The following is a 26,053-nucleotide window of genomic DNA, read 5'->3' as shown; positions in this document are numbered from 1 at the left end:
ATATATATATATACTAGCAAAAGTACCCGTCGTTTACTGGGTTCAAAAACAGCCTACAGAAAATGGACTCTGATTTATGAAAGTATGATAGGTTATGAAAAGGAAGGGTTGTAAAGAGATAGCTTCGAATTTGTGGGTATCAAAACAAAAGCAAAATATGATGAAAGTAAAAATAAAATAGATAAACCCCATAATTTATTATACTATACCTGTTCACACTGAAACACTTATCGCAATATTCTGTGGATCTATATTAAAAAACCTTGTTAAACTTTGTGACATATTTTCATTCCATGAAGGTTAGGTGCGAATAAACACTCCATAATTTTATTTCTTCAAACTGAAACATAATTATCAAAGTATACTTACAAACGGTTAAAATAAATTACCACGCAGCAACAATACACCCCTATTTAACCATAATACATATGCCCCTTAATCTCAATACTATGTTAAAGACCATATATATTCTTATATATCATACTATATATAATAAGCTTCTCCTTATTTATTTAGAATTCAATAAAGCTTCCCCCAACATTCTATAATTCCTCTTAATCTCTTTCATCCCTAATGAACCTTACGCTAGACGCCGCATCTTCCCCATGCTACCTAGCACCTTCTCTACTCTTCTGATGAGAAGCGTTAGGCTTCGAAATGACCTGGCATAAAGAGTCCCTTCTATCCCCCAAATTTTGCCATATTCCATTATTCAATAAATGATCCATTCTAAATCTACCAATATATAGTTTTGTGCCTTCATTTCATACTCTTGTTGTCTTATTATATATATATATATATATATATATATATATATATATATATATATATATATATATATACTCATCATCACTTGTCAAATTCTCCCTCAATACGCCTCCCAGACAGCTTTTATTCAAATTCCCTTAATCTTCTTCACTTAAAGCCTAAATTTATCTGTAACCGTCGCCCCTCCCCCACAACACAATAAAATCCTAATATCTGAAAACACCCTCTGGGTTTCCCCCTCTAGAATGTAACTTTACCTTACAAATAGGCCCCTATAATTTCTATCTCTTTATACAAATTTAATCTTAAATCATAATAGATTTGGCGCATTCTAATCTGATATAATTTTAATCACAGTAGAAATTCTCACAATTACTACCCATGACATATAACCCCAGTATAAGCGGCAACACCGAAAAAAAAAATAAAATCTCAATAACTAACCTCCTCACTATTATCTCCCTCAAAAAGTGTCGTTTCAAACCATTATCTCCCTCAAAAAGTGTCGTTTCAAACCAAAAAAGTGAGGTAATGCACATTCATTATATTCTCGTCCCAGCTTTAATATCTTAAAAGATTGCACAATTTCCATCACCAACCGAAACACGGTACCTTGAGACACAATTTAAACTGGACGGACACAGAACTTCTCAGAGGAGTTTCTATTTATTTATTTAGGAAAAATATTTTGATACTGATTTGCACTCATCAAGGACAAAAAAAAACTGTGCTAAACATCTCTACTATTCTATATTCTTTATCATACTATTTTCTTTATGGTCATACTTTCATTTCGCTTGGCTCTTTATATATTCATTATTATTATTATTATTATTATTATTATTATTATTATTATTATTATTATTATTATTTTATATACATTCTTATTCTTTTATATTTAATAATTTTGTATTCCTTATACATATATTATTATTACTATCATATATATATATATATATATAAATCATGTATATATATGATGATTGCAACGTCTTGTCAGACGAGTGCCACTCCCTTAGACATGAGCCCAAAAATAACTTCTTTTTTTTTTTTTTTACTCCTACCGGTTAATTCACACGCTCAAGCAGGCATGACACTGAAGACGGTCATTGAGATCAATTATTACATGCTTCCAGCATTTCAAGCCTCCACACATCATAACTTTTCCATTGCCACAGAACTATTTTTATAGTCAAATGCCTGAGGGAGTATCTATACACAGATGATGTTACAGAGTCTTAGCTTTGTACGACATCTAAGTCTCTCTCTCGGTTCAAAATGTTGAGATCCAACAACAAGCAAGAGCAATATAGCCAGCAACAAATTAAACTGCAGACCAGCTTAATGCGGGTACTGGTCTCCCGCTTTATGTGTTTTTTAAATAAGATTTGCTTCTCCTAGAAAGGTTGCCTTCACGACGGCTTATGGGAGCCCTCTCCACCTCAACACACACATAAATACACACAAAGACACACGGTGCTAGTTAGCCGTTGACCCCGAAAAAGGGTTCATTCGCCCTGTGGAAGGTCTTGTTTTTAATCCTTCAGAGAGACTAGCCACTCTCCTCACAAAATAAGTCTGGTGAGAGAACCAGTTTAGTCGCTGGTGACCCGAATATGAGGCAGGTAGTACTGGGTTGCATGGTACCAGTAGCATATGACATACACACACACACACACACACACACACACACACACACACACACACATATATATATATATATATTTATATATATGTATATAAACATTGCGTATATATATCATATGTATGTATTTGGCCTTCTGGACTAGATAAAAGTGTAGTATCTGTTCTTCAGATGCTGCGCCTAAATTTCTTGTTCTGTCAGGGGAGGAGAAATCCTTCACGATTGAGAAATTTTTATTTTTATTCCTTTTCTCCACATTAAAAAACGACGCTGGTGTCTAACCTGTGGGGAGGCATTGTAAACAGGTACCATATATGTGATATATATATATGTGATATATATATATATATATGTGATATATATATATGTGATATACATATGTGTGATATATATATGTGTGATATATATATGTGTGATATATATATGTGTGATATATATATGTGTGATATATATATATATGTGTGTGATATATATATATGTGTGATATATATATATATGTGTGTGATATATATATATGTGTGTGATATATATATATGTGTGATATATATATATATATATGTGTGATATATATATATATATGTGTGTGATATATATATATGTGTGTGATATATATATATGTGTGATATATATATATGTGTGATATATATATATATATGTGTGATATATATATATATATGTGATATATATATATGTGATATATATATATATATGTGATATATATATATATATGTGATATATATATATATGTGATATATATATATATATATGTGATATATATATATATATGTGATATATATATATATATATGTGATATATATATATATGTGATATATATATATATGTGATATATATATATATGTGATATATATATATATGTGTGATATATATATATATATATATGTGATATATATATATATATATGTGTGATATATATATATATGTGATATATATATATATGTGATATATATATATATGTGATATATATATATATATGTGATATATATATGTGATATATATATATATGTGTGTGTATGATATATATATATGTGTGTGATATATATATATGTGTGTGATATATATATGTGTGTGTGATATATATATATGTGTGTGTGATATATATATATGTGTGTGATATATATATATATGTGTGTGATATATATATATATATATATATGTGTGTGATATATATATATGTGATATATATATATGTGTGTGATATATATATATAATGTGATATATATAGGTGATATATATATAGGTGATATATATGTAATGTGATATATATAGGTGATATCTATATATAATGTGATAATGTGATATATATATAGGTAATATATATATGTAATATATATAGGTGATATATGTATGATATATATATGTGATATATATATATGTGATATATATATATATGTGATATATATATGTGATTGATATATATATATGAAATATATATATGAAATATATATATATATGAATTATATATGTATATGAAATATATATGATATATATATATATATGATATATATATATATGAAATATATATATGATATATATGAAAGATATATATATATATATATATATATATTTGAAATATATATATATATGAAATATATATGAAATATATATGAAAAATATATATGAAAAATATATATGAAATATATATATGAAATATATATATGAAATATATATATATGAAATATATATATATATGAAATATATATATATGAAATATATGTATATGAAATATATATATATATATGAAATATATATATATATTTCATATATATATATTTCATATATATATATTTCATATATATATATATATATATATTTCATATATATATATATATATTTCATATATATATATTTCATATATATATATTTCATATATATATATATATATTTCATATATATATATATATATATTTCATATATATATATATATATATTTCATATATATATATATATATATATTTCATATATATATATATATATATTTCATATATATATATATATATATTTCATATATATATATATATTTCATATATATATATATATATTTCATATATATATATATATATTTCATATATATATATATATATTTCATATATATGTATATATTTCATATATATGTATATATTTCATATATATGTATATATTTCATATATATGTATATATTTCATATATATGTATATATTTCATATATATGTATATATTTCATATATGTATATATTTCATATATGTATATATTTCATATATGTATATATTTCATATATGTATATATTTCATATATATATATATATTTCATATATATATATATATATATATTTCATATATAGATATATATTTCATATATAGATATATATTTCATATATATATATATTTCATATATATATATATTTCATATATATATATATTTCATATATATATATATTTCATATATATATATATTTCATATATATATATATATTTCATATATATATATATATTTCATATATATTTCATATATATATATATATTTCATATATATATATATATTTCATATATATATATATATTTCATATATATATATATTTCATATATATATATATATTTCATATATATATATATATTTCATATATATATATATTTCATATATATATATATTTCATATATATATATATATTTCATATATATTTTTCATATATATATTATATATATATATTATATATATATATATATATCGTGTATATAAATCATAATTTAGTAATTTAAATTTTATGATGTGAAACGGTTAAATTGTAAATCTAGAATACATTTCAAAAAGTATATTTCCTTAACCTATAACTCTGCGTTCGCGCCTGCTCCACAAAATATGGAAATAAAAAATTTTAAAAAAACAAAAAACGTTTACAAGTGTTTTTGATATAGATGTACATAAGAATACTTTGATAAGTATGCTTTTACTTAAATAGGGATGGTATAATAAAATTGTGGGATCTACGTTCGCGCCTAGCCTCCATAGAATGGAAATAGGCACAAACTTTAATAAAGACTTTTCATATCTATCAGCGTAAGTATACTTTGATAATTATGTTTCAGTTTGAAGCAATATGGTATAATAAAATTGTGGGATGTTCGTTCGCACCTGACCTCCATAGAATGGCAATATGTCACAAAGTTTAACAAGTTTTTTTTAATATACATCCACAGAATATTGTGATAAGTATTTCAGTGTGAACAGGTATGGTATAATAAATTATGGGGTTTATCTATTTTATTTTTACTCTCATCATATTTTGCCTTTGTTTTGATACTCCCAAATTCGAAGCTATCTCTTTACAACACTTCCTTTTAATTACTTATCATACTTTCATAAATCATAGTCCATGTTCTGTAGGCTGTTTTGGACCCAGTCAACGACGGGTACGTTTGCAATATATATATATATATCTATATATATATCTATATATATATATATATATATATATATATATATATATATAATATGCATACATGCTGTATACATGTCATATAATATACGAGGCGCTTTCAATAACTTTTTGTACAAGCATTTTATCATCGTCGTAGTCATTGAAAATTCGGTATATGATTGCTATATATCTTTTTAATATATTTAAGCGTAATTTATGACCGGAAACGTTGGGCCACATACTAGTTTATTTTGTAACCATGATTTTGTCAAAATGGAAAAACAAACTTTCAACCAAAGCCTAAGAAAATTGATAAAAATACCTTATTCGCAGCCAACTCCTGCAACAACAGAACATTTATACTAAGATGCATAGCAGAAAAAATTGCAGTTTTCTACAAATCTTTGAAATGCAGTACATCTTTCATGATTACGTTCCGAAATATTTGTCACGTTCAGCAGATTTTTTGTCGTTAGCCTAAATATCGACGAATTATCTTGGAGTGTGATTTAGGAGATCCTAGATTAAAATCAGGAAGAAGGTTGCAGAATGGATGCTTGAGGCATGCCATCGTTAACACTATGAGCTTCTGCCTATAACCGGCATTTTTTATGAATCTATCAGAAAATATTTTGATGGTTAATAGGGCATTCGTAGTATTTTTTTATTTTGTCGATTTTTTATGCCAAATCCTATAAAATCCCTTTGATCTATCGATGCCCCTCTCAATAGATGCTTTGGTCCTGTGTCATGTTATTCTTTTTGCTGATGTTATTGACGACTTCTCGATATATAAAAGATTCAAACACACTCATAGCACACAGGAAACTGATTTCCAGTAAATTGTACATACTCGTCAGACTGAAGAAGTCTTCCAAGGTGTTGAGAAGCATTTTCCTTTAAATAGCGTTTGAACAGCTTTGTAAAAATAAGAGCTTTTAAGCAATATGATCGAAGTATTGTTAGAACTAGTTGGTTTGCTGTCATTAAGGTTCTTGAAAACGCTCAACGATTATCATCAAACTTCGGGAGAAATTCAGTCAGGAGATAGGCGGCCGTAATCGCAAAGCGTGGGGTTTTATGCAAAGTTCTAAGGAAAATGCTTGGCTTTGTTGGATTTTAAGGAAATCAATTCAAGATTAGAAAAATGTTTCGTATATATACACAATTTGCAATTTACAAGCAGATAACCAACGATCATACTTGACACAACAACGATATTGATTCAAAAAATACTTGTCCTTTCCGAAAAAACTAATTATATATATATATATATATATATATATATATATATATATATATATAATATCTATATATATATATATATATATATATATATAATATCTATATATATAATATATATATATATATAGATAAGTATATCTTATTCTAGGAAAACATTATTTATATCATCTAGCATTCAAAAGTAACCAGCATTTATATTAATTTGAATTAAAAGAAATACTTGTCAATTAAATCAACACAATCGAACATTTTTCTTTAAAATAGAACCATTGCTCTATAGATCACAACAAATATTTATCAAAAATCGATACCCTATAGATAATAAATCTTTGATTATTCCATTAATAATCACATAATATACTCCATCACTAACAATTATCCTTCAGTGGCTTTTGCCTTGATAGGTAGTAACGAATTCTTTTTTAAAAATCATAAGTATTCATAAATTAACTGAACGGAAAAGTGTGGGCACATTCGGTTACATTATTTGATGAATTAGTCTTTTGAATTCCACGTCTCAAAGATTTCCAAAGTGTAATGGAAACCGTTCGCATAAAATATATCTTCTTTTTATGTTGAGGTAATTACTCAGGTCGTAGCGGTGTGGAAGACTGAGAAGTGATTTGTTATGGAAGACATTTAATATGTTCAAGATAATCTGAAATATAGCTGGTTTGAACTAAAATAAATCCTTTCCTTGTGTGCATGCATGTTTGTATATATATATATATATATGTGTATATATATACAATGTATATGTGTGTATATATATAAGAGCAAATAGTTAATAAAACATGTTAAAAAACACTTTGAAAAAGAGTTACAAACATATTTAATTTGAAAAGGAAACACTAAATAAGTCATAGCCCTTAATCCGCGTAGTTTCGAAGAAATACTTTCCTTCTCATCAGAGGGTAAGAATTAACAAAATGCGGGATCGGATTTTGCTTGCAAAAGTATTTGATGAAACTGCAAGTAAGTCAAAGATCTTACTTGATAACAAAAAGTGAAGCAGAGGGAATAGGGTGGAGTAAAAAGTGATTTCATGTGAATGGATAGTCTGGTGAAGGGTAAAGTATCCAATAACGGTAAAATCCAAAAATGTAAATCCAAGAAAGTTAATTAAATTTCCATTCGCACAAGTAAAATCCAAGGAAATCACGTAATTGGAAGATGGTCCAAGATAATCCAAAAGGTCGAAATCCGTGGAATAATTCACATGAAAATTAACTGTTGTTTTCCTTTGTATAGACGTCAGTGCGAACAGGGACTTCCAATCCCGTTGTTTGGTCTATCTAAAGAAACTTCGAGAGCTAAAGAATTAACAAAAGTTAACAAAAAATATAATAAAGCTTTAGATATATAGAGAATTATAGTTTATCGCAGTCTAGGATAAGTGGATCGATAGTTTTCTGAAATAATAAAATGTATATAAAAAATTATGAATCGGTATTTAATTTCTAATAACTTCATTATTGATTATGCTTAATTAAATTTTGATTCAAACGACTTATTTAATTGCTCCACGTAAGATTTTAAAGTAGTCACAAAATATTAAACAATCAAAACGAACAAAATTCATTCTTATTTCTACAGAATCAAAATCAGAAATTTATTCGATACGCATAGAGATACCAATTGATAAGTTTTAAATATTGTATTTCGACTTAAATATTATTCTAAGAAAAGTGCATTTATCGAAAAAAACGTGTGGAGAATTGATTCCCAAATACATATATTTTAAGTGCTAATAATTGTTTAAACATTTGAAATAAACAAATTACACACAAACACACGCGCGCGCGCGTGTGTGTGTGTGTGTGTGTGTGTGTGTGTGTGTGTGTGTGTGTGTGTGTGTGTGTGTGTGTGGTTGCGCGGCGTTAGCCCAAGAAATATTCGCTTTCATTTGCAGCCTACCATACATGAGGAATACACGCAGCCATGTATAACGTAATCTTCTATGGCGACATGTATCATGTCACATTCTATGGCGACATGTATCATGTCACATTCTATGGCGACATGTATCATGTCACATTCTATGGCGACATGTATCATGTCACATTCTATGGCATCATGTATAACGTCACACTCTATGACAGCACTGTGAACAACGGAGTAGACAGGATTAAGGTTCTATTGTAATAGATAGGTATACTGGATAATCTACCTGTCGTTGCCCAGAACTCTTTTATTTGCACCCTTACATTGAAAAATATTTTGTATGACGTAATAAATAAACAAATATATATCATATATATATTATATATTACGTTATATATATTATATTGATTTTGTTATTGATTTTTTAAACAATATTAAGGTTGGCGTCTCCACCTTGGAGATCGGGTGTTTTTGTTTTGTTTTTTTAGAAAGTCGTCCATATTTTATTTGGACGTAAACAAATAATATTTTATTATCTATTAATTATGTTTTAAAGCACATATATAACGGACATATATATACAACGTAATTACATATAACAACATCGTATATTACATCATCACATAAAATAATCTGCAATGATTTCATATATGACGTATACCTATCGTCTATAATATATCAATATCAATATCTCCTATGGCATCATATATGACGTCCCCTGCCATGACATCATGTAACGCATATTGAATATATATATATATATATATATATATATATATATATATATATATATATATTTGTTTATTTATTTAATTATTATAGTAAAAAATAATTATATATATATATTATCTGTTATGTTATCTACTATGATAGCATATATGACGTATGTAAACAAGCTATAAAAAAATTAGAATTCAGCGTTATTATAACTGATATGTGTGTGTGTGTGTGTGTGTGTTTATATGATATATATGAATATACATGTGATATATATGAATATACATACCGTCAACCAGCTTGCCATGCCAGTAATAACATAGTTTTTGTATCATTGACTTGCCACAAAAATACGTCAACCGGTTAGATGTAAAGACACTAACGCTTTATGAAATAATATATAGAAATCAGTGCCTACCAAGACTGTATTTGCCCAGAGGAGAAGGAGGACTAGGGCTCTCAGAGATCAAACCACAACATAGTCAACAATAGTGAGCACAAACCAGTATCTAAGAAGCTCCCAGAACTACACCCTCTCAATGAACACCAAGAGACAAGAGCCAGCAGAACAACATCAGTCACCCAGCTGGCCAAGCATTGGTCGGGGCTATCTCACAGATGAGGCTGAAACACTAAACAAGCCTGCCACAGAAATAGCAGGGAAGAGTCGGCAGAAATATACTGAGACCTTCCAAAAGAGGAACCTTAAAGAGTGGGACCAACATCAGCGTGCAAAGTATTTTCTGGAGGAACTCTCTCAGGAATAACTAGACAAAGAAGGTTCCTTGGACTGGCTCAAAAGTGGATCCCTTCACCACGATCAGGAAAGGTATATAATAGCTGCTCAAGACCAGGGATTGATGATCAATCCATTCAAGAAGATAGCAAGTCTCACTAATGAAACAAATGTAGATTCTGCCACACGGAATTGGAAAGTGAAAGTCATCTAGTATCAAGCTGCAAGGTTCTTTTAAGGGATGGCTACTACACAAAGAAACATGATGGAGAATGTAAGTACATCCACTGGATCATCTGCAAAAAATTAACCCTCCACTGTAGCAGCAAATCCTGAAAACATCAACATGAAAGAACAGTTGGAAATGACTTCTATACCATACATTACTATTATTATATACATTACGACCATGTAATCCCTACAGCCACCTACCTTGGGTCCTGGATATGACCTTAAAATATATATCCGATAGTGAGGCCCCCAGCTTGCGGGCTTTGGGGAGTGTGGAGCCACCCTTTAATTGCCATTGCTCCCAGGTCAACTCTGACCCGGAGTGGTAGTACCTGTTAGGGTCCCAACAATGGATTAAATAGAAACTGACACGCAAAAAACAAATATATTCTATTAAAAAAAAATTCTTAAAAATCACCGGATTCGGCATTAAATAACCTGAAATGGGTTGATATGCCGTAAAACAAAAACAAGCAACCAACCACCTACCTTGAAAACGCTGCTGTGAAACCTGACATAATTATATGTAATAAGTCAGAGAGTTGCAACCTTGATTGAAGTGAGTGTCCCTAATGATGGAGATATGAACAGAGCTGAAAGGAAGAAACAGACCAAATACCAATGTCTCATGTATGATATGAAAAGAAACTGGAATCTTAGGGAGATATCAATTATACCAGTTATCATAGGTGCCACAGGACTTATGAAGAAGAACCTGAAGTCCTAACTAATATTCCTGGTGAACCAAGTGCAAAAGAGTTCCAGAAAACTGCACTTAAGGGAACAAGGTTTGGCCGCCTCATACCCAGCGTTACAATCTTCAAAGGAAGAAAATTATTTAAAAGTGATATATATGAATATACATGTGATATATACGTATATACATATGATCTATATATGTGCGTACATATATGCATATGTACTTATATACGTATATATGTATGTGTATGCGTATACATACATGTATATGTGCATGCGTATACATACATGCGAGTATATATATATATATTTATATGTATGCATATATGTGTATATATATGTCTATATAAATATATATATGTATACATGTATATGCATATATAGGTACACGTCTATGCATATGTGAGTATACATATATATTTGTTTACATATATGTTTATACATATGTTTATATATGTATATACATTTATATAGATATTATGTGTACATCTATATATATATGTGTGTGTATTCATGTATACATATGTGTAGAAATATATATATATGTGCACATATGTGTGTGTATACGCATGTATATATATATGTGTACGCATACATGTTTATATATGTAGAGGCGTATGTATATATGTGTGTATACGTATATGTCTATACGTATTTATACAGGTGTATATATATATTTATATGCGCAAATATTAGGTTAAGAATGCTCTTGTGGAATTTTTAAATAATTATCTTTTCTGAACATTTAAATATAAGATTAAAATCTTGCAAATTCGAACAATTTTCTTGTTTCAATTCAAGATAGGCCGAAAAGCTGCTGAAACGGCTTGCAAGTTCATCGAAGCGTTGGACCCAGAAACCGCTATATAACGCACAGCACAATGGTGGTTTTAGAAATGTCCTGGCGGTTAAAGTTTATGAGCGTAGCGCTCCGCCATCGGATGGTCACAGCGATTCATGAAGAGCTTTAATCGAGGCTAATCCACGCACAACTGTTCAAAAAAATTTTTTTGAATCATACATAACGTATACAATGATGTTAAACCACTTAAAAGAGATTGGAGACAGAAATATATATGTGTGTGTGTGTGTGTGTGGTTCACAAATTGACCGAGATCCAAAAGATACGCCGTTATTAAGTGTGATCATCATTTTTTTTTTTTTTACGCAACAAGAATTAAACGTTTCTTGACTGGGTTGTGACTTGTGATGAAAAGTGGTTTCTTTGCAACAACCGACGATGCCTAGCTCAGTGGTTAGACGCTGACAAAGCTCCACAACACATACCGAAGTCAATATTGCAACAATCTTATTCATTAGTTTTTAGTATAAAATACATCAGAAAATTCGTCAATAACACCCAGCATCAGTCAACAGAAAAGACCCAATTAGCCTCCACGAAAATGCCCGAACCCACGTTGCTAATCCTATCCTGCAGAAGTGAAACGAATTGGGCTAAGAAATTCTGCCTCATCTGTAATACTTTTCGACTACCATTTTTCCGGGCATCTTGACAACGTTCTACATGAGAAATGTTTGAAAAAAAAAAAAAAGCAATATCAAAAACGCCTTCAACGACTTCATTGCCACCAAAAAAATCGCATAAATACACTTGTTTTGCGTTGGCAAAAGTGTGTGGATTCTGATGGTGCTTATTTCGATCAATAAATTTTTGGTTGAGCCGAGATATGTTCACCTGAATTTAAAAGTTTAAAACCGCAAGAACTTTCTTGACGACCTGATACATACATATGTATGTGTGTTTACATATGTAAACGTATAAGTATATATGTATATTTATCCGTATGTTTATATATAATGTATATATTTATCTATATAGTCATATATATCTATTCATATATATATATACATTATTTATACTCTCATATAAAAATATATATCTATATACATTGTTTATATATATATATATATATATATATAATCATTTATATTCAAGTAGTGTCCTTCCTGGTAAAGGAATTGACGGTTATGACTCTTAATCTATCTCTATTCCCTGAAACATCATTTTTCTTATGTTGGTTAGATGTTCAGACTGTCAACGTATGTTTCTCTCTGTCGTCCACTGCTTGTTCTGCCCTCGACCTTTCCCGATATTCTTTGCTTGCTGTCGGAGGGTAGTTTGATGACGATCACGTGCGGACGACTGAAGACATCTTACTTTTCCTTTGACGTTAGTGCTGTCCCGTTACCCTATTCATGTGCATAAAATTTGATAAAAGTAAAAAGTGATCTTTATGTAACCCCGGACGGATAAGTCTATCAATTGAGAAAAGGATAATAATTCAAAGTTAAATAAAACTTTATAAAATCATCAAAGCAATAGTGAAAAAAATCTGTTTAAGCCATGGAATTTCAAACTCTAATGCTTTTCATTGAAAGGAGACAAATGCCTGGCCAGGTTTATATGTAAAAAAATTACTAGCTTAACAACATTTGCTTATAAATGAAATAACGATGCTCCATATAGAAGCATCAAAGATAGAAAAAACGACAGTGAAATTAGAGATAAAAATTCGAACAGATATAGACATAGGAAAGAATATGGAAAATACATACAAAGATATATATATATATTATATATATATATATATATATATATATATATATATATATATATAAATACATACAAAGTACAGTGAAAATTACAGAATATAGTAAAAAAAATGAATAAAAAATATAGCAAAGATGCATAAGGTAAAATAAAGAAAAATCTGAGTAAAAAAAGTCATTAATTATATAAAATCGAACGTGTGTGTGTGTGTTTTAACATCCTATCTACAAATAATAGTGCAAAAATATAAAGAACACGTGATTTACCTCTCCGAGAAATCCCGGTATGTCTTCACCTCCACATTATACTTATGATTTTGCTCCCGTCCTAGATAGCAGTTGATCCTATTTTAATATGCTCCACACCACACAATCTTAGCAGTTTAATCGTCGATGGCCAAACCATGTGACAGATTGTACTGCATGTTTTTAATATTGCAAATTTATTTACTGTATGTAATCGGTTAAATATTAAGTTGCTTCTTGTTAATTCTATTGTTTTCTCGGATAATATAACTAAACAAGCGATTATTTTGGCAGTTGAGTTTGATATAAGCAAAGAAAATCGCAAAGTAAAAATGAGACTCGTACGTTGATATTCTTATTTCTAACTTCACGAACTAAATACTCGCTTGTTTAATAATATTATCAGCGAAAACAAGAGCACGAAGAAAAGGTAGTATGTGCGCGCGTATATATATATATATATATATATATATATATATATATATATATATATATATGTACATATATATATATATATATATATATATATATAATGTATATATAATGTTGTGTGTGTGGATCGTGTTAGCAGTGCTCGATCATAAATCATGCAATAATCAATATTATTTAATTTAAATATAATTCATCATTGCGTTTACTGGAGATATCCAGGTTTTGACAGTTTGGCCAACGGGAAATTAGGAAATATTCTAGGACACAATAATCAAGACAGTTTCCGATAGCATGATCGGGCTGCTTATAAAACAACAAACGTGAACAATAATTAATAATTTCCTTTGCTAATTGCCGTACATATATTCTTTGATCATTGCCGTATATTTTTATGGAAAGCGCACCAGATAAGGCATAAAGCCACTTGATGTAAGTAGCTTAGATGGATAGATTCTGATCCAGAAAACCTCAATTCTTCTAACTTTGCCATAAACATCGCTCATGTTAAGACTAAGGAACAATTTAAGTGAATCGATAGGTTACGAGGTCCGTTTTCTACTTTCTGTATTAATGTGCTTTTTTAGGTTGGCATTTTTTCAAGAAGTTAAAATCATGTTGCGTACCACCTAGTCTTAACAAAAATAATCTTTGTATCATTAAACCTTTTAGATATTATCTCGTGTTTATGTCTCTGTTTCTCTTGTATACGTCAGGTAAATGCATATTGAAATTTTTAATTTACTATAAATCCATTGTTTATTGAAGATGAAATATTTAAACCCTGAACTATAAAAGTATGGTTACACTGCAAATGGTAGTATATTATCATGTCAACAATCATCCACATAAGTAATAAAATATAGTTCATTTCATTCATCATTTTCAGTCCTTTTATAATATTCGTCGTCATCCAACTAACAATTCATCCATCCTATTAGCACTTATTCGTGAGTGGCTTCTGATCTTAATAAATAATTAGTAAAATAATTTTTTTGTAGCCTAGGAAATGTTTTAATTTTACCGATATTTTAATTCTTCCAATTTAATGTATTGTGCCAAATTATCCCTTTCAATCCTATTGATAATAACCGTTACAATTTTTTCTCTTTATTTTCATACTTTTCCCTTTTTTTTACCGATTTTATTTGATCTCCATGTCCCACACAACAGATGCATTAACTTTTTTTATCAAGTTTTCTTTTCCTTTCTTTGTTAACGATGATTCCATCTGCCATGGATTTGTTTTGATCTTTGAAATACAAACGAATCCATGACGGATTAGTTATAGAGAATTTTACTTTATTTTATTTTTTATTCGCAGAAATGGTTGTACACGGACAAGTGCCAGCTGTTCGCTCATTTCCAGGTAGATCACTTTTCATATCCAGTCAAATTTATTTTTATTCGTTACAAAAATGTATTGGGACTTTATTCGCCGCTTATCATTAATTATAATTCCAAGTATTTCATATTAAAAGTGAAGTCTTGAACTTCTTGATATTATGTAGTTTCACCATACGAAAACATGTTAATCATTTCGTATATATCGTCTAAAAATATGCATTCTAGACAAAATAACCACTTTTTTTTTACTGAACCATAATTTTTGTCTCATCTTTTGATTCGAACTGGAATGTAAAATGCGGAAGTGTCGTTAACGTTGTCTATATAATAATCGACGAATAACTCCGTTTTTTTTTTTGAATAAGTGCCAAAATCAACATCAACATCACTCTGATGATTCCAATTGAAATACAAGGGAAAAAATAGGAAAACAAAACCTATAAAATTATGATTACGTGGATACCTTATTCTTTAAATATATATAAACATATATACCATTCATGCTCATCATTCGTTGGCTCAAAACCGCTACCATTCTTTGTTGGTCCACCGACAAAAGGAGGGTGAAACTGTAAATTTACTCTTGTCCATTCGTCGGTTCGTCTGTTCGCACTTTTCTCAATAACTACGCCTTGAAATTTTTTTAAACTTTGCTCAAACATTTAACATAATATGAATTAAAAAAAAGTCATAGAACGGATTTTCCAGGAAAACTTCGGTTATCCTCCTAGGGTGCCCTTTGGATTAAAATGTCTAAAATTGACACTTTTGTGCTTATTAAAAAAAATGATGCCTGGAATTTTTATAAAACTTTCTGAAAAGTTGTAACTGATTTCTATATACTTTTGTTTATCTATACTTCACGATAACTCTTGTGTGTGATCCAGGGGCTCTTTTAGGGCTAATAAAAACACTTCATTTTTGAGATCATTTTACCATATTTGTCCAAAATTTTCTGAGTATTTCTATTTAGCAGTTTTGCATGGTGTTGAACTTAAATTTAAATGCGTTAAGTCTGTGGGGACTTTTGGGGCTAAGTGGAGGGGGCAATAATGGACTTAGTCACTTCTTTTATTTGAATTCCAAATTTTATAAACTGCAACATGTCTATTAATTTTTTTTTGTTTGTGGTCCCGTAAATGTCCGGAAGAAAGAAACAATCTATTTAGTGAAAACCAAAATATATTGGAAAGAAAAGCAAATGCCACAAATAAAATAAAAAGTTCAACTTCAAAGTGTGCATAACTTGTACTAATGCCGTCTTTATAATAAGTGTAAGAGATCATTATTATCTTTAATTATCTGTAAGGTGGACACACCACAACAATATTCTTCTTGTACAACTACAGATATGTTTCTTTACTGTCATCATGATCATTTTTGACAGCACTATTCTATTGTATAGGAGTATAATAATTATTATTATGGGGCTTACTAGTGTGTCATTTAATTTATATATGCATTAATAGTGTGTAAAGACACTCGTATATAAATACATGGCACCGCTGAAAAAGTCATCAAAATGCTCACGGAAGTATTATGCGAAAGAAACACATGGGAAGTTAAGAGAGTTGGGCGATTTATTTGGTTAATTACAAATCACGGGTAATTAGAACAATTAAAAACTATTTTTAAACATAATTCAATTTTAAAAATAAGGTACATTTTGACATGTATTCGTGTGATTCGGAATTAAAGTTAATAGAAAAGGGTTTGAAGGAAACAAACGTTGACCGATTTAAAATTCAAATTGACATTTATATCCGGCTATGACTGATGGAACAATTCTCTCCTCTTGTGAATTATATAAAACGTTCCGTTCAAAATCGCATATAAGTTCCCAAGTTTACTAGAAGGATTCTTAAGTTCCAAGAGATCAAAAATATCAGAAGATACATCAGTCGATACAGTTTGCAAATAACCTTCAGAATGATATTAGTCCGAACAAGTGAAATTATCCTCATTTAAAAATATGCGAAATATAAACCATCCACAACCATTTGGAGCAGTAACCGAAAGAGACCAAGTGTTGGAAATATGCGGACACTTGCTGTCACTCAGATTCTAAAAAATAAAACTAGTTTCTTCTTTAAGACATTTCAGTCATTTTAACTTCCAGCCTTTTCGGGATCACGTGTGTCCAACGCGAGAGGCGACGTGAACTTTTTAACGAAAATCCTTAGCAGTACCCTGGGGTACAGTGTTTAACATTGCATTCTCAATTATTTTAGTTAACTGGTTAGATCGCCTAGCTTATTTGTCCCAGGATTAAACTCGGAACATAAAGATAACCTGCACACCTTTATCCAACGTTCTAGTTGTTTCGACACAAAAGTCCATGTGCTATTTAAAGCTATGAGCATGTTGCTTGTTATCGTATCACTGTATGCTTCATCGATATATGTATGTTTTAGATGGCTAAGGTAAGGGCGAACAGTTAAATAAAGGTTGAATGTAGCAATGAGAAAATTGAATGATTTTAAAGTAGAGGGTGGGAAGCGATAGAGAAACGATTGATTATAATATCACAGTGTATTATGAAATACTTTGAAAATGTAAAAATAGGTTGTCGAAAAGTTTAGCTTTTTAAATCGGCTTTCTGCATTTTCTGGGTATATAACTCACAACCTCAGTATAATTTGTACCAACGCCCTAATTGTTTCTACCTTCGGTCTCCCGGATTCTAATAAAGGGTTTGGTTAAAAATTGTATGATAGGTTCCAGTTGGATACAAGGGTCACCTTCAGAAGGCTAGTGAGGGGTGGGGCGAAAATCTGTGACAGCAATAATAACCTAAATCGGGAAAAGTTCTTTTTTTTTTTTTTTTTTTTTAAAGAAAGCGACAACATTGATATTATGTTCAAGTAGTTTTGAGATGCCGAGTAATGAGTTTTATCTAGTTTTCTCATCTTAGATGCTACTTTCATAACGTTTTGGCCGACTTACCCTCCGATCTTGTCTACGTGGATCCGATAATAATCAGTTCTAAAGTGGCAGTCTTTTAGATATTGCAGGTTCGCGAATACAATTAAGAATTGCTTGAGACTTCTACTCAATTATGGGTAACTTATTTATTTGGAAATTGCAAAAATCTGTATTTTTTGGCAGTAAGCGTCATATGTTATTTCGGTATTAGTTTTTTTTTCTTTATTTAATCCTAAAGGAGGAGGCACCTAGTCTGTGCGCGCTTAAACATTTTTTAATTCATCCAGATTTCGTTTTCTTTTTATTACAGAGCCAATTCTCTATTTAACATTACATATTTAAACGCAAACCTCACGATATTATTTTAATACCCTCATTAGACATACATATACTACACTTTCGTCTTAGCCTGAAGGTTAAGAAAGTGCATTTTAATTTGAGTTTACCGCTTGACTCAACAGCAACATAAAAAAAATTTAATTAGTTGTTTCGGCAATCTCATAATAAAAAAAAAGGTTGGGGTAATAACGTACCTAGAATATTTAGTTGCTTTAACGCATATATCCAATATGAGACCGATTTTTTATTTTTAAATTAAACACTGTGTTATTTTATTGTAATTGTATTAATGAATTTACTAATACATTAAAATATACTCTGCTCTTTAGCCTCTTGTTCTAATCCCCTTAAGAGAAAGAAAATTAAAACTGTAAGTTGAACTTTACAATCAAAATTTATTGTTCGACTGAATACTAAAAAAACAACCAATTGACAAAGTCCTTACTCCGCGAAGTTTCAAAGAATGTTATTCTTGTTATTCTTCTCATCACAGGACATAAATAAATCAGCAAGTTATATTTGTAGCAATGCTAGAATTTGCTAGTTAAGTTAAACCGCAATTTATTGTAGTTATAAATTGCCAAATAAAAAAGGGGTGAAAAGGTGTTGGATATGTAAGAAAAATATAAAAACAAGCCACGCATAATATTTCAGTTTACATTCTCAAGTTGATCCGAAATGCAAAATAGTTCTTTGGGGTAATGGGGTCCAAAATAAGTCCAGCGTGACGATGCATATAATCCGGTTGGAAAGCCTTCAAAACAGCTAAAATAATGAAAATTGTTTTTTTTTTTCTGGGCAGTGCAGTAGCCCAAAGAGAAGTCGGTTCCCAGTCCAATGGGACCGAGCAATAAAAAGAAGGGAAAACACTATGAGAACCTTAATCATCGGCTTAATTAGAAAATATCTATTGCGAATTGAGCTTTTTTATTCGGTTGGGATTAAATTTTCTATATATAAATACTGTTATTTATATTAGTTTGAAGTTTACCATTGCGTATATCAAGTAAACACTACATCTTTTTCATTTAATTAATTTATTTACATATATATACATTATATATAAAACAAATAAATGACAAAATTCTTTCTCAAATTTTAAGATGTTGACCATCTTACAATGTATTCCTGTAAGCACGTTATATGCACAATTCTTGGAATATAGAATTTTGTTATTTGTTATATAATCGTAATTACATTAAAAGATTGGTATAAATAAAAGGTGAGATATAATTGAAAAAACATTTCCACATATATGTGTTTTGTGTGTATGTGAAAGAGAGTACATAAAACTTATGCTTCAAACAGTTTACCTGAAAAGTGTCTATAAATTACTTATATTGTTTTCTTTTATTTTGTTTTGCTGCTGGGAATACTACTTAGCCAGTACAAGAGTTGTTTGAAAGTAAGGTTTAATGAGATGTTAATTATTGTCAGCAGATATGAGGAACACTATGGAAATGCCAATATTAATCGATAGTATGAACTGAGTTCTCTTATGGGAGTTTCCGTAACAAGAATTTTCTGTCATTGGCTCTGAAGACGACCAGGTTGTTATCCAAAGGGAAGCAGTCTTACGGGAATATGTTCTACAAGTGATAAGCTTTGTCGGCTGATGCTAGACAAAGTGATCGAAAAAAGGAAAGTTATGGTATGAAGATGATTTTTTCTGCGATTGTCTTACAAGCAGGAACCAAAAACTGGAAGCCATTTTCAGTTATTCGCCATCTTTTTTGCTCCTATTGCTCTTTCTATTAGTAATATATTTAATACATTTGTATTGAGAACGCAGATGTTATAATTATTTAATAATTACATAAGTATTCAAGGGAAATTTTTACATTGCATTCGTCATAATACAAAAATTCAGATAATTACTATTAACTTTGTCATTTAGTAGATTCTACACATTGCCGCCATTGTCTCCATCAACATTGTCTCAAAACCAATCTCGTCTCTTTTGTTGTTGTTAGTTTTATTGAATATTGACTCTGCTTACATGACGTTGTCGGAAATTAGTTTACTTTCATTTCACTTTCATTTTACTTTCGTTATTTTTGCTTTTCAAATCGCATTCAGTACTATAAACTATTTTTTAACTCTTAAATTAGTAAATAACAAATCGTACTAACCCATAGTTTCCTTTTATTATAGTTACGATTTTTGTGAAAGGTTTGTTTCTCAGTTTTTACTATCACTTTAAATTAAATTATTGTGATATCTTTAACGATGTCATTTTTTTTTTATTATGGACTCAAGCATATATATAAGGTGTTGCTAATAATTTTAAAGTGAGAAAATTGTCTATTCGTCGCGAAGTAAAAAAAAAAAAAATGTATTCCACCTCCTTTTCATGCTATTATAATATTGGTTACACTTTATGTAAAATAAGTTTCATTTTGTTTATAATTTTAGCAAGCTATGGAATAAAGTTTATATCATTTTACAACATAATTGAATTATTACGATACGGGTTGGTTATTAAATTGACGAGTGAATGAAGTTAAAGTTGTTCAGATTTCTATTTATATATGTATTTCATACAAACTTATACCGAATTTTCAGTGTTTTAATATCTGAAAACTTTATAATAATAATAATAATAATAATAATAATAATAATAATTAATGATACTTGTGGAAATTCCACAGCGGACTTATTCATGTGTAATATATTGATGTCAGCATTCTGTAGATGGATACTCTCTGATATTATTGTAGCGCTTTTGTTAAAACTATAAAAGTATTTATCTAAACTAACAGGGATGCACGACATAGCTGGTCGTAAAGTACGCTTAAATATAATGTTTTAATTCTTGCAGATTTCGTAGATATTATTTTCGAGTTAATGTTTTATCGATGTTTATATATTATGAAGTTTCGATTTCAAAAATAAAAAAATATATTCATATAACTTGGGTGTATCAGCTTGAACAGAAACTGAAACTTATGAAAAAAAAAATATATATATATAATTTGAGTTCCTTCAGCTATAATCGAAACCGAAATCAAAACTTATGAAGAATTCTTGAAAAAAAATTATAATTTCCTCTGTAAATGAAACAAAAGACAACAGTACAGGAACTACGACACCTCTCCCGATATACTGATGTCTGTCTCTTTGTCTCTCTCTGCGAAGACTATTTTAACCGAGAATAAATATTAGCGTGTATACGGAGAATGCTACTTTGTGTTTAGGTATGCTTATTTTTATTATTATTATTAACATATAAAGTATTAATTTGTAAAATATTACTTTAAAAGATAAAACACTAATTCCAGCAGTGAATTAAGGTAATGCTGAAATGAGTAGACCCGCAGTTAAAACTAGAGTGTAGGTATATTTTAAATTGAAATATATTTATTAAAAGTAAATACAGATAAAATGTATAAATATTTTGCAAAGGTTTTGAAGTCGTGATCGCTTGATACTGATCTGCACTGGTGCCTTATAGATACGCTAACCCCAGAAGAAATATTAAGATGGATAGAATATGATATCGATAAAATCAATTGGAATTTCATAATTTGCGAAAAGGACTGGCTAGTCAAAATCAAATAACTGTTTGGCAGATGTATTGCTATTTAGTTCAAACTTGGAAGATCTGTCAAACTTAATTTTATATATTAAATGGAACTAAGTGTCACATATAACGAATTAACAAACGATTACACAGAGAGGGGATTGCTGATTGCATTCTAGAATGTAAGAGAGGCAATACTACCTCGTTCTTGATTATGTAAGTAAATATTTTACATATTAAATATTAGTAAATATTTTACATAGACTCACTAGGTTAAATTATTTATTTTTACTAGAAAATTTCCGAAGTTCATTTGAGTGCTTTTACGGGATTAAGTTTTTTTTTTATTTAATTTTACTTTTACTATGATTGAAATTTTTTAACAAATTTTTATTTAAATAAATTTTGGATGTTAAATTTAATTATAATGGTATCAATTGGTCCTTTTTGAAGATTATGAAATTCCAATTGATTTTATCGACAACATATTCTATCCATCTTAATATTTCTTCTGGAGTTTAATCGAATTGTTAAAAGCCATGCATAATCGTTATGATAATGCTTTAACTTTAATTTACAAAGTTATTAAATTTAAAATCTTCCAAAAGTTTTAACCTTTTAATACATTAGAATTTAAAAGCCAGTTTTAGTGATTTTTCTAATCGACAATTTAAATTTCTTTTCTAATTTCGAAGGACATTACAGCAGTTTAGTTTTTTTCTTAACTATTAATAAAAGATGAAAAATAGTTTACTTGTTCATGAAGAAACCAAAGTGCATGTGAATTTGGTACTTAATTTTTAAGTTTTGTTTTATTTTGTACACTATCGTATTATATTCGATTAATATTAAATAATTAAATCAGTGTGAACTTTTTAAAGTTGCCGTGAGAAATGCACGCATACATACTGTTACTGTTATTGGTTCCATAACCTGATAGGGTCGTAGGGGCGCTGCATTGTAGATAAAGGATGGGCTAGCTGGCTCTACTTGCTTCAATTGTGGGTGAATGTCTGAATAGTATGGAAGCTTTTCCCTGTGCACTCAATGATGTTGTCAGCCCACGTGGTCTTTTGTCTGCCTTGTTTTCTTTTTTTTTTACACTTTCTCTTGCAGAATGATCTTTGCAAGTCCTTCTTAGCGTGTTACGTGCTCATACCATCTGAGTTTCTTCTATTTCGCCATGGTCAGTAGGTTATTATAATAACGCTCTTGTTGAATAACTTTTCTCTGGCGTTTATTCTTGGTGATAAGGTTCTTGTATGAGGCATTTCATTTCTACTACTTGGACCCTTCTTTGAAGTTTAGCGATTTTGATTTTGATTTCGCGAAATGCTGGCGAATTATTTTCAATAAACAATATTATTTTTATCAGTACGAAGTTAATTCCATGTAAAAAAATAATCGAACATTTTTTAAAAATAATTAAATTAATAAAATAAAAAAATAATTGAAAAATGAAAACAATATGTTTGAATAATTATTGCACAATATTTAGGAAACTTAAAAAAAATAATTCAAATAAAAAATTTACGAAGTTTCATGAATAAACAATTTTTCTTTTCATGGTTATTTTTTTTAATTTAAATCATGATTAATATTTAGCTCATTTATAATAAACCAATGAAGCATTTTTATGCTATTTTTGTATTAGGGCCACGGATATCAACGTTTGGGCACCTTTCCACATTTTACGCAAACTGCTCTGACAATTCCGACTATAGCACGGTCCTTATACTGCATAAGTGGCGTTTTATTAATCACCTAGCCTGATATTAATGCTTCTCCATTCTAATTCTATCCTAGTGACTTTCCCAAAAATGAAAACAAAATACGATATCTATTCAGCTCTTCAATTTGAGGTTATCCCCTTTTTAAAAAAGACTTAAATTCCGTCAGAAAAATCCAACAAAAATATTTAACTCAATAATTATAGGAAAAAATCGTTTCATGTTTTATATTTTTTAACAAAAAAGGTTTACATCGACAACATAATTGTGGTGAATCAGTATAAACTGTGAAATGTCGTTGTAGAATAATAATAATAACAATAATAATAACAATAATAATAATAACAATAATAACAATAACAAAAACAACAATAATAATAACAATAATAATAATAACAACAATAATAATATATTAAGGCATGTTATTTGTTGTTAATCTGATGTCACTATAGCAAATAATTCATAATTAATCATTTTAAAATGAATTGTTCCGAAATTAGAATAAAACGCTCCACCAACTAAAGCAACATAATTTTAAATAAATAAAATTCTAAAGTGACATTCGCTTTTTTTTATTTATGAGTCTCCTGGAAATGATTCCACCACTCCTAACAACGTTTATGTTATTCTCTTTATGTCGAAGATAAAAAAGAATATCTTGAGATTATGTTTCTAGAATGCAAAAAGTAAAATTGATCACTAAGGAGAAATCTATAACAACGCACCCGGAAATACACGACGATATGAATATATTTTAAATAAAATCCAGACGTTTTTAAAATCGATAGTTAAAATTAACTTTCGTTGAAAAAAAAATGTTTTTCTGTCAAAATATGTTATCCATGCTTTTTTACCCGACCTAGGTAAATATACAAAGTTCTCTTTAATATACCTGTTCCTAAACTCTAGGATAATTCTGCATTTTTTTCCTTGTCGTAACGATTTTCAAAGTTATCGTTTGTTTTCTTTAACTAATTGGCATATCATCGCGTGTCTTTACTCTATCTAAGCAAACAGCTCCTTGCGACGGATCATGATAAAATAACTAATTTCAAATATCTGCGCATACGTATGTCCTTTTACTTTGATAATCAAACATTTATTTGTATTTCCTGCATCTACGCTTAACTTACTTTAAAGAACACATTATCGTAAATTAACTTTAAAAACGTACGATATTATTTGAAGCATATCTTCATAAGAATTCGTGTCAATTAATAATTTAATGAACAAAAAAATAAAAATCTAATAAAAAATAGTTCCGTAGAAATCAAATAAACTGCTGTTAAAAAACGCAACAAAAATTAGAATATAAAGTTTCTTGGGAAACACTGAGTAGATACAGTCAGTGTAAAATGAATAAAACAAATTTAAATTAGAAGAAGCGGTAGTTAAACGAAGATATCTTTTCATTTTCTATTACAAAAAAGCCGGAAAATTAAAGAATGCGATTCATAATTAAGAAAAAAAAAAACAAACGTAGGACGAAATTTTTCAGTGATCTTTAAAGGCCGGCACATCAGTAAAGAGAAAAAATTGGAATGTATTTTCTCTACAACTCAAGAAAACGCCATAGATGTTAGATAAAGGTCTTGAAATTTAGTG

General features: G+C 29.1%; 1 protein-coding gene across 2 annotated transcripts in view; it reads left to right on the top strand.

Annotated features, from left to right (window-relative positions):
* Positions 1-26,053, top strand: part of LOC145268220 (paired box protein Pax-1-like) — a 243,054-nt gene that overhangs the window by 167,907 nt on the left and 49,094 nt on the right. Inside the window, exon 2 of one of the 2 annotated variants that reach the window (XM_080123522.1) lies at positions 15,909-15,953. The exons of the other annotated variant lie outside the window; for it this stretch is intronic. Within the exon in view, the coding sequence (XP_079979648.1) occupies positions 15,909-15,953 (45 nt within the window). The remainder of the gene's footprint in view (positions 1-15,908; positions 15,954-26,053) is intronic. 2 annotated transcript variants of the gene reach the window in all.

The sequence above is a fragment of the Euprymna scolopes genome, chromosome 43, assembly GCF_053919585.1.
Source record: "Euprymna scolopes isolate OS-2025 chromosome 43, ASM5391958v1, whole genome shotgun sequence".
NCBI classification, from domain to species: domain Eukaryota; kingdom Metazoa; phylum Mollusca; class Cephalopoda; order Sepiida; family Sepiolidae; genus Euprymna; species Euprymna scolopes.
This window is presented reverse-complemented; position numbering and strand designations above follow the sequence as displayed.